General features: G+C 36.9%; 2 protein-coding genes across 2 annotated transcripts; one reads left to right on the top strand and one right to left on the bottom strand.

Annotated features, from left to right (window-relative positions):
- Positions 1 to 1,670: 1,670 nt before the first annotated feature.
- On the bottom strand, positions 1,671 to 5,289 carry LOC139874798 (uncharacterized). The gene is made up of 4 exons (XM_071862195.1): positions 4,911 to 5,289; positions 3,080 to 4,815; positions 2,111 to 2,987; positions 1,671 to 2,034 (listed from the first exon to the last, which is right to left on the bottom strand). Exons 1-4 carry the CDS (start codon positions 4,984 to 4,986, stop codon positions 1,862 to 1,864), a joined length of 2,862 nt encoding a protein of 953 aa, XP_071718296.1. The 5' UTR covers positions 4,987 to 5,289; the 3' UTR covers positions 1,671 to 1,861.
- A 4,362-nt stretch (positions 5,290 to 9,651) lies between these two features.
- On the top strand, positions 9,652 to 10,844 carry LOC139874216 (uncharacterized). The gene is made up of 2 exons (XM_071861672.1): positions 9,652 to 9,726; positions 10,182 to 10,844. Exons 1-2 carry the CDS (start codon positions 9,712 to 9,714, stop codon positions 10,659 to 10,661), a joined length of 495 nt encoding a protein of 164 aa, XP_071717773.1. The 5' UTR covers positions 9,652 to 9,711; the 3' UTR covers positions 10,662 to 10,844.
- Positions 10,845 to 11,646: the final 802 nt, after the last annotated feature.

Here is an 11,646-nt window from a genome sequence, read left to right as displayed (position 1 = left end):
TACGATCTTTGAAGGGAACATATACGGAGAAAATGACTGTAATCCCACGTGGCAAATCAGATGTGGGTCTTAAATTCACGAGCTGTACTATATCCCATCTTAAAAGGCATCCAAATGGGATTCAGAATCAACTGTGACACATATTTTTTGCTTCCAAAAAGTAAGTCATGTAGTGGGTCCACAACACATCATGGCCCTTGATTGCAAACTTTAACGGTGTAGGATCCACATGTGTGGGCTGTGGTGCCACCGGCCTATGAAAATATAATGAGCAACTTGTATATTATGATTATCTCAAACTATATATAAATAATTTTGTACCAAAGTTATGAAACGAAACACCATTTTTATCATTAAAGTACGTCCTTTTGTGCTTTTTTTTTTGGAAAGGCCAATATATTAAGAACAAGAACAAAAGAAAGATACATAGCAACATCATGCTTGTATACAATATTAACTGAAGCATGATGCAAACTGCAAAAGGAAACAGAGGATACACAAAAGGAGCTGTAACCTAACTACAAAAACAAGAACAAACAACAACATAATCTAAGAGTGTGTTAGTATATGCCTGATCTACGAGGGATGTAATCAAGATACTGTCGAGGATTTACGAGCCATTGATGCAATTCAATATCAAGAGATTTGGCACGTCTTGCAATCCATTCATATGATTTTATTTGAATTTCGTTCAAAAGACTCGGCCCGGACCACATTTTATCTCGAAAAACTTTTGACTTTTTTGCTCAGTTGGTCCCTCTATTATACCCCAAATCTCTGGTTTGGTCCCTCAGTTTTTAATTTGGCAATCAGAGTCCCTTTATTATTTTAATTTTGCAATTGGAGTCCCTCCGTCAACTGGACATCCAAATCGAACGTTAACTCTCATCATGTGAGTTACACGTGATGGGTATTATCGGAATTAAATTTTTTTTTTTTGGTATTTAATAACGCCAACGGGTAAGGTCCCCACTTTCATCCTCCGCTTTTCACTCTCTTCTCACTTGAAACCCTAATTCATTTACATAACGTATTAATCAGAAATTGGAGCTACAAATCGATAACAATGGAATGCTGGTGTGGTCGACCTTGTGTAATTCGAATATCTGGCACTGAATCTAACCCTGGACGTCGATTCTATACATGTGAAAAAAAGGTAAGATTGTTTATGTTGTTTCGAATTTTATGAAATAATTAACAAGATGTTAGCATTTCCTGTTTATGTTGTTGCTCAGATCACTAGGTGCGACTTCTTTGCTTGGTATGATCCTCCAAATACAATCAATGCCCTAGCTACACTTATGAATGCCAAAATGGAAGTGGATGAAAAGCTCAAAGATGCAGAAAAAAGAGAGACGAATTGGAAGATGATGTGTATATTTAGCTGGATTGTGTTTGGTATTTATTTTTTTAGTCATTGAAATTGTGGTGTATGTATGATGTACTTTGTAAAATGGTAATGGTAATGGAATGAAGCTTGTTTTGTTAAATTTTGCATCTGTTTTATATCTGTATCAGTAACCTTACAACACAAGACAATGACTCCAAGTGTAGACAATAAATTGTAACCAAAGTCATACAGTGTAACCAAAAACACAAGACAATACATTGTAACTAAAGTGAAATGACAAACATACAGACAATACATTGTAACTAAAGTGAAATGACAAACATACAAGCATTACCAAATGTCATAGATTCCAAAAGTCAACATAAGTACGTAGTACCAGTTACCAAATGTGCTTAAACTTACCAAAAGACAACAACACACCTTAATAAAATACAAACATTGTACCAAGTCACATAACAAGTTTTAAGTAGACATAAAACACATGATTAAAACACAAACCACCACCAACATTCACTTCTTCTTCTTCCCTTTTCCAACTACCATTGTCTTCTTTGAAGATAGCTTAACTTTCACTGTCTTTTTTGTCCACTTGTTATCCACATTCCCACTTCTTTTCTTCTCACCTGTACAAGTACTCTTATTGTGTCCATAAGTACCACATGTGCCACACTTCTTTAGCTTGCCTATAAATATTAACAAAATAAATACCATATTAATTGAAATGGTACTAGATGTAATTAATAAATAAAATGAGCATACCTTTTGAGCTAAGTTTACCACTATCACCAATGACATCAACTTCATTTTTGGACAACCTTCTTTTCTTTTTTGGACGACCAGGTGTGGAAATAGTCTTTGGTGATACCAGAGTGAACATGCCTTCTGCCTTTGGCCATAAGCTTCTCCCATTCAATGGCTCAATGGTGTATTGGTAAGTTTTGATCCATGTATCTAACAAATACACTGGATGAACCCATGTTTCTGGTTCACCAGTTTCCAAACCATTTTCACTCATGTTATAAAACACTGCAATTGCATGCTTACAAGGTATCCCTGTTAGTTCCCACTTTCTACAAGCACATGATCTAGTCTCCATATCCACAACATATTGATTAACTTTTCCACTCACTTGGTACCTTTGATCTCCACCCCATAAGACAGTACACTGGTGAGCCTCAGATTTAATTTTCTCAAACAATTTGGTGGCTGCAGGTGTTAAAGGGCCATTAGTCTTGGAAATGTTTTTCTTTACATTAACAATTCTCTTCATGCAATACTCTCGGATGTATTCTAAAGCTGTAACTATGGGTTTGTCACGTGCATCAACTAACCATCTGTTGAAACACTCACACATGTTACTGAGCAACACATCTGATACAGCCCTTCCTGTAAAATGACTCCTTGCCCACTGATGGGCAGGAATTTTAGCTAACCAAACAAAAGCTTCATTATCAAACTCCTTCAATTGTTGCATAGCCTGCTCAAACTCAGGAACTGTTGTTACACTAGCACATCTCCACAAGTGATTCTTATAAGCAACACCCCTAAAATCCCCTTTCATATTCCCATGAATATGTCTAAGGCAATGTCTATGCTCAGCACAAGGAAACACATTTGTAACAGCTTGTATTAAACCCTAACAGCATAAAACAATAAAAGTTAAAGTAACTAACCATTAACAAATGTAATGTAATTAAATTAAATATGAATTAAACAAGTAATTTTTACCTTTTGCCTGTCACTGATAAAAGTAAAGTTAGAATTGGTAGACAAGTCAAGATCTTGACCCAAGCACTCTAAGAACCAAGTCCAGGATGAACCACACTCTTGTTCAACAATGGCATATGCTACAGGATATATGCCATTGTTTGAATCAACCCCTACAGCACTCAAAATACAACCAGTTGCAGGTTGTTTCATAAAAGCACCATCCAACCCAAGTAGATCTCTACCTATTGCTTTAAAACCCTTCTTCAATGGTCCCAAACAAATGTAAATTCTCTTGAAAACCCTAGTTTCAGACTTTAGGGTTCCTGGCTCAACCTCAAACTTAACAGTAGTATCAACATTACCTCTCTTTAATTCACAAACATAATCTCTGAGCTCAGCATACTGAGATTTATAATCCCCTTGAATCATCTTTGTTGCCTTTCTCACAGCACGATATGCTTTATGCTCACTGATGATTAATTCAGTTTCTGTTTCCAAATATGATCTGACAGCTTTAATTGGTATCTTTGGATTCTTTTGAATTTGAGGTACCAACCGATTTGATAAAAATTGGTAAGTGCAGAATTTTAGTATTCTTGCAGGTTGACATTCATGTTGGTGTCTGTAGGTTCTAACCTCCCAGTCTTCACTATCTTTTTCTTTGGATACCAACAACACCCACTCACAAACAATGTGTAATTCCCTTTTTGCCCATTTGTTAGTCTTCCCACTACAAGATTCCCCTGCTTTTTTAATTTGACTAGTCACTTTGTCTTTACTCTTCCCAACTACACCACCTTTAACTCTTAAGTTACTGGGCCCCACATCACATTTTGCCTTCTTTGACAAATCACTTTGACTAACTATCTCACCACCTTTTGAATTTATACACAACCCTTCACATTTAACCCTAATTCTTCTTTTATCATTCTTAACAATAACTAGCTTTCTCCTAGTTTCAATAGCATGCATTCTCACAGCTTGCCTAACCTCTGATTTACTTTCAAACTTTTGTCCAAGATAGAAGATAGTTTTTCCCACTTGAACACTACCTTCAACCTCCTTTTTATGATTACGAATTCTCTTCTTCCTTACCCCTTCTTCATCACTTTGAGAATCATAGCTTTCAAAACCATCATTGTTCAACACTTCCAATTCTGTACCCTCAATATTGACCTCATCATCTTCAAATGAGTTACAGCCATTTCCCATAAACTCTACATTCTTATCAATGTTAAAATTAAAATCTTTCATCTCTACCTGAACATCCAAAATCTCATTTTCATCATCAACAATGTAATCACTATCCTCAGAGTCACTACCTTCACTGTTATCACCCTCTACTAAGCTCCCATCACTGTGAACACCACCAACTACTAAGTTATCATTATTAATTTGTTCTGACCATAACCTCTTCCCTTTAATATCCTCATGTTCAGCATACACATCAATTTGCCTATAAATCACATCACCATCTTCTAGACAACTAAGCAAATAGTCCCTATGTTCATTATCATTTAAAAGATTTAACCCAGTATCCATGTTTGTATTGGGTTTAAGAAAACGATATACCACAGACCTGGTGGGATCATAACCTAATTCTTGCATGACTGAATCCAGTTGTCCTAAACAAAACTTTTCAATGTCAAAACAATCAATGTAATCAATTTTACCTTCTGTGTACACAACTTCACTACCCATTCTAAAATATCCACCATGATGTAACACAATCGTGAACAAATCAGGGTATACATCTGAAAAATGTGTAAAAAATTAAAGTTAACAAAACAATTACCTAATAATATTTAGGGTTCCACAGAATTATGAGCTTTGGGTGCATAAAACATACCGTATAATTGGTCGATAGCCTTTTGATCAGTTTCTGATGTACGAATAGTCCATGAATCATCCATTGAATCATCCATTGATAATCAATTTTGCTTTTAGGTTTTACTTCGTGGTTAACACTATTTGGAGGGATGAGTGTGAAAATCGGTGGATAAAAGTGGGGGACCATACCCGTTTGGGTTTATTCAGTACCAAGAATTAAAATTAATTCCGATATTACCCATCACGTGTAACTCACGTGATGGGAGTTAACGTTCGATTTGGATGTCCGTTAGACGGAAGACTCCAATTGCAAAATTAAAATAATAAAGGGACTCTGATTGCCAAATTAAAAACTGAGGGACCAAACCAGCGATTTGGGGTATAATAGAGGGACCAACTGAGCAAAAAAGTCAAAACTTTTTGATTTCGATTTTTCCAAATGAGATACCCACTGACCCATTCAACCGCCTGCCACAATTTCCTACCGATTGAGGATTGCGCACCGCATCCGTCTCCATTCAAGATTTCATGAATACTCCAATTTGAGAAATTACCTAACCCCCACCATTTAAAGACTCTATCCCAAGCATCTAAAGCGTGTTTGCAAAATATCATCGCGTGATCCGTCGATTCGATGTCATCATTACACGTGGGACACCTTACACTATCCATGTCAATACCCCTTTTATCAAGCTCAACCCGAACCGGAATTCTCTTACGCTTTACTCTCCATGAAAATATATTCAAGGATAACGGAACAAAGTTATTTCTCATGGTTACCTTGTCTTCATCATTTATATCTAAAATTTGGTCATCAAGAAGAGAAGATAGAATTTTGGTTTTTAAAATACCATCGCTACTGTTGATCCACTTCCATTTATCACCTTCACTAGCCGATCGTGGAATGGCAGCAATCTCAGCAACAAGGCTGTCCAATTCACATCTAACACGACCATTAGGCTCACGACACCAATTCCAATGACAAACCCAAGCAGACCCGTTCCAACTAATTCGATCTCTAACCAATGTATCCTTTTCACTTTCTAGCCTATATAGCCGATTGAATCTGTCCTTCAAGCTTCTACCATCGAGCCAAGCATCATCCCAAAATCGGTATGTCGAGTCTTCACCTATACAAAGCTTAAACGTCTCGACAAAATTAAAGTTGCAGTTATTCATGTGTTTAGAAATTGTAATGATGTTTTTCCACGGAGAACCACATCCTAAACTACTAGCATTGCCCAAATATCCCAACCCACCATCACGCCCGTAAATACTTTTAATGACGTTAACCCAAAGAGAATTGGTTTCATTTCTAAATCTCCACCACCATTTACCGATAAGCGCCCAATTTTTTGCTTTTAAAGAACCCACATTTAAACCCCCCTATTATAATTACACAAAATCGAGTCCCATTTTACCCATGACATTTTAGAATCATTCCCAATCCCGCCCCAAAAAAACTTACGTCTCAAACCTTCGAGCAAGGATAAGGCACATGAAGGAGCACGAAACAAGGAGAAATAGTACAACGGTAAACTAGAAAGGACCGATTTGATTAGGGTTAATCTTCCACCAAATGATAACGAACGTGACTTCCAATCCGAGAATCTTTTATGAAACTTTTTAATCACCGGATCCCATTCAGTCATTTTGGTCATCCGAGAGCCTACCGGTAATCCCAAGTAAAAAATTGGAAAGGACCCCACTTTACAGCCTATTCGACTTGCAATTATTTCAATAGCCTCACTCGAAATCCCTACCCCATAAAGACAGCTTTTTGACATGTTGATCTTTAACCCCGAAGCATCCTCGAAACATTTCAATAATTTCACCACGTTTGATATGTTACTTTTACTCCATTCGCCCATAAAGATTGTATCGTCTGCGTATTGGAGGTGTGAAAGAACCACCTCATCTTTACCAATCGACACACCTTTAACTATACCCCTTTGAAGAGCAATTTTAGTAAACGCATTAAGACCTTCTACCGCTAAAATAAAAAGAAAGGGGGAAAGCGGATCACCTTGTCTAATCCCTCTTTGAGGGAAAAACTCTTGGGTAGGGGAGCCGTTAACTAAGATGGAGATCGAAGCCGACGAAAGACAAGTTTTGATCCATTTAATCCATCTCGCACCAAAACCCATTTTTCTCAGAACATCACATAAAAAGTCCCAATTAACGCTGTCAAACGCTTTAGAGAAATCCACTTTAAAGACAAAGCTTTTCTTTTTACGCATCTTCAAATCTACTAATGCTTCATTCAAAATGAGGACACCATCGAGAATAGAGCGGCCCTTCAAACAAGAATCTCGATTATGGTCCTTTTGTGCTAGAATACTTTAGTTGCATAATCAAGCACCACAAGACTCATGGCATTATATTGTATAAAACACCCTACAATATATTGAAACCGAGTTTAAGTCGTTGCCTCCAAGAAAATAAAGCTTTAACAATACTAGTTTCTACATAATCAAACCATCCCCAAACAGCCAATGATTGAGGCCCCGACCTCATTACGAGATGTCGCATGTTCAAATCTTGAAGTTATCAAGGAAGGTTTAGAAGACGGTCACAGACTGTTCATGATAGAGATCGTACACCTTAGAGATTATCATGTGACCCGACTCATGACCACCGCAAAATTTGATGTTACAGTAATATAGTTTCTTTTTACATGAAATTACTCCAAGATAGCCTAATGATTGAGGTATTTATATCGTAATAAGAGTTTGTAGAACTCCTTTAACATCATATCTTGCGGTGGTGAAAGAAAATGATCGAAAATGGTCATGAGAATAACTCGTTAGACTGCGCAGAAGATTTCCACTAGGCCTCATTCTATGCCCCTTTGCTACTGTATAACATAAACATATTTTAAATTTATTTGCTAATATATGCAATAAAACAGGCACATTGACAATGCATAGAATCAATTTTAATGTGCTCCAAATTATATACTACGTAAGAAATAACCACACATGTTTATTTGAGTGATCATCGAGTTGCCCAATGAAACACACTACCCGGGTTCAAATCCTGGCTATGTCAAATTGTTCAGAAAGAGAGTGTGACTAGAGGGTGCGCATAATGCGCAATTCACCCGGTACCAAGTATCGCACTCGGGGGGGCTTGATTACCTGAGATTTTACCCTCTATGTGGAGCCAATGTGCTTGTTTATAGAGGGTTTTCTTGCTTACCTAAAAAAATTATATAAGAAATCGATCGGCATGCACAAAGTATAAACAAATACTAATATTTAATAAAACACAAACATGATAAAGTAAATGAAAATGAAAAACGGCATAGTAAATACATGGAGACATTATTGTTCCAGATCATATAACATGAATTCCACTCAAATAAGCCCATAATACATTACCTTTTTACCATGTGAACTTGCTCATTCAACATGTACACTTTAAAACTCTCAAAACAATGGTACCGCGGTTACACTTGTGTACTCGCAGGGCTAGAGGTCTCGAGTTCGAGCCTCGTCATCCGCTCTAGGAATTGAAATATATTCCTTGAAGGTGGCCCAAAAGGAAGGTTTTACCGACCCGCTCTGGGACTAAGATCCGGCCCGCCTGCCCCTCGGGATGGTTAAAGGGTCGGATCCTCAGAGTGTGGTTCGGGTTTCCTGCCCGAAAGCGCGCGTGTGTGTGCAAATGATGACTAGACTTCGGTCCGGACTGATGCAAGCTTGCCTTTCAAAAAAAAAAAAAAAAAAACATGAAATAAACCTTTTAAAAAACTTAAATACAACATTATTAATTGTGTATAATACATTGAGCAATTTCAGTTTATCCAAGATTTGAAGTTACTGCCCCGTAGTTCTACGGTTCTACAATTGAAGATATCATAAAGTTTTTACACTTACAAAATTGAGCTAAACAGAGTAGATTTATCTTTAAAATGATACTATGTCAATATGCTCAACCCATTTTAGTTCTGAATGTACACATTGATGAAAAAGCATATATCATGCACTAACTTAATAATTAGAACATGTAGTTGTAATGATGATAATTAAGTAATTAACAAACATGTAACATTGCCTTGAAAGTTTACAAAATGGAGAGTAATCCCTACACCATGCTTTACGATGTTGTATAGTACAAATTCTAAAACATGTTTATTATGGGCATATGATTGAAGTTTGGTTGTGTACGAATAACTACATTACAAATATAACATACTAAAATCTTTCGTCGCGAATTAGGTTTTCTCCTAATGTGTATGTGAGAGCAGTGGCGGAAGCAGGAAATTTTTTCACCGGGGGCGAATTTTTTTTTTTTTAAAGCGTAGCAATTTTTTTGGGCAAAATATGGAGATTTTTGATCAAAATTTGGATGTTTTTGAGCAAAATTTGGAGGTTTTTTTGGCAAAGTTTAGAGGTTTTGGGGCAAAATATGGAGGCTTTTGGGGCAAATTATGGAGAGTTATGTGCAAAATAAAAAATCCACCGGGGGCAAAATCGAAAAATTCAAAATTTTTACACTAAAAATTACAAATCCACTGGGGGCGGCTGCCCCCCTCTGCCCCTTAATATTACCGCCCATGTGTGTGAGTGGTATATGATAGCGAAGGTGGTTAAATTCCCTCCGAGTGATGCCGATATCGGCGTTAAAAAAAAAAAGAAGTTAATTATCACTTTAATTTTATCAAACAGCTAGCCATACACTACCAGTCTATCATACTCATAATGTGCATTTGAGGTTCTATAAATAGGTTTAAGATCTCTTCTATTTCACTCACTCACTCACACACACACACACTCTTTGATATCTCATTGTTCATATCCTTCTAACCAATCCCAATGGCTAGTGTTGAGGTAACTTCTTTTCCAATCACAAAACACTCTCTCGTGTCTATAATTTTAAAAAAATTTAAAATTGTAAAAAACTAGTGAACCAATTCTATATATATAGTCGCTAACATGCTTTATACTATTATACAATCTGATTAAGTGCCAGTTAAAAAGTAATTGATAACCGCTATTGTACAATGGTATAAAGCACATTAACGACAGCCCTATGGGTTGTCGTTAGAATTAAATCATTCAACTTAGATTTGAAACTTGCTATACTAGCTTAGTGGCCAATGGGTCACATTCTTGGCCCTTACATATTATAATGACATTATGTGACTGTTTTTCAAGTCTCATTGAAGAAAATTGTATATATATGAGGTTTGTATGTATATTATGTGAGCTAAATTGTAGGGTTATCGTTGCTCAAAAACGGGGTAACAAATAAAAATGTCATTGTTCTTTAATGAATGTTTTAGGTTGAATCAGCTGCCAACATCTTGCCAGAAAAGGTGGTGGTGAACACTCCAGTAGAAGCACCAAAAGAAGTGGTAGAGCCAATAGTTGCCGCTACACCGCCTGCAGCTGAGCAAGCGGCAGAGAAACCAACAGAAGAAACCACCGTTGCTGACGCTGCAACGGTAGAAATGCCGCCCACCACCGAAGTCACGATTGAAACCGAGACTAAAGTGGTAGAGGAGCCTCAAACTGAGGTAAAAGAACCAATAGCAGAGACAACTCAAGAAGAAGTTAAAGAAGTTGTGGAAACTGCGGTCCCCACAGAAGCGGTCACCGAAGAAACTCCGGCGACAACAGAAGCCGTCGAGGAAGAAATTCCGGCCACAAACGAGGCCGTTGTGGAAGATACTCCGGCTACCGAAGAAGCCAAAGAAATTGTGGAGGAAAAAGCAGAGCCAGCTGAGGTGATTGTTGCCACTGAAGCTGCAACAGAGGAATAGAGTGAAGAGATCTCAGAAATTGGATGTCAAAATTATGTTACTTTCTATTTTTAGCATGTTCAAGCTTCTGTTTCTATTATGTTATGTTGGATCAAAAGAAGTGTGATACCACTTTGGGTTTTGATGTATTATTGATCATGAATTTTCATATATGATAAGTTTATGATGTCTCATGCAAAACTTTCACCATCTCAGATATCCATACACGTTGTTATATAAGTACATTGACAAGAAGTGGTTGGGGTCTTATTATACTTGTAAAAGGTCTCAGGTTCGAATTTTGTGTGGTAGAGATTGTTGCAAATAGTCAGGGAGTAATCCAGCAGGTTGTGTACGGTGTTGGATTACTCGTCCTACTGGGTAAACCGAACAGGGAAAAACCTTATACGAGTAATTTTACACAATGTCAACGCAAAACATCCATTTCACATAAGCACTAAAAATGTCCCCCTTTTGCAGTTGATTCACAAAAACTACTCTCAATCTAGACAAGTAATATACAATATATAGAAATGGCGACTAAACTTTTAAATACAGTTTGTATCGATCATACACATGTGACACTAGAGATATAAAGCTCACACTAACTCATTTATAAGCATTTGAGCTCAAATTTCAACTCTTAACATAACAAAAGCATGACGTTTAAACATGTATAAAAACCCTGATTGCATTGTTGCATAATTATAATAACTACATATACAACAACCAACACAAACAAAACAAGCACCAAACATTAGTACTATCTAAGACCTCTCTATCGGTGGACTCGTTTGACTTATGAATAAAAAGCTTTGCATCCAAACAACCAAACCAGCCCATTTGCCCCCAAAAAATATTCAATTGATGTCCAAATGAAAATAAGAGCCTTCTGTTGCTTGGATGTCATTGCACCAACAATCTGCACACATTTTAGATTATAATTTAGAATGATTCTATAGTTTGAGTTTGACCCATCTAATAATAAATGGGTTTATTGAGGTAT

The sequence above is a fragment of the Rutidosis leptorrhynchoides genome, chromosome 11 (genome assembly GCF_046630445.1).
Source record: "Rutidosis leptorrhynchoides isolate AG116_Rl617_1_P2 chromosome 11, CSIRO_AGI_Rlap_v1, whole genome shotgun sequence".
Lineage (NCBI taxonomy): Eukaryota > Viridiplantae > Streptophyta > Magnoliopsida > Asterales > Asteraceae > Rutidosis > Rutidosis leptorrhynchoides.
The sequence above is the reverse complement of the archived record's forward strand: the minus strand, read 5'-3'. Positions and strand labels throughout refer to the sequence as shown.

Excerpts from the sequence above, each read along its gene's own strand:
- LOC139874798 (XM_071862195.1), bottom strand. The coding sequence starts at position 4,986 with ATGGATGATTCAATGGATGATTCATGGACTATTCGTACATCAGAAACT. Across the intron at positions 4,816-4,910 it reads GGCTATCGACCAATTATACG|ATGTATACCCTGATTTGTTC; the intron begins GTATGTTTTATG and ends CACATTTTTCAG. Across the intron at positions 2,988-3,079 it reads TTATCAGTGACAGGCAAAAG|GGTTTAATACAAGCTGTTAC; the intron begins GTAAAAATTACT and ends TTATGCTGTTAG.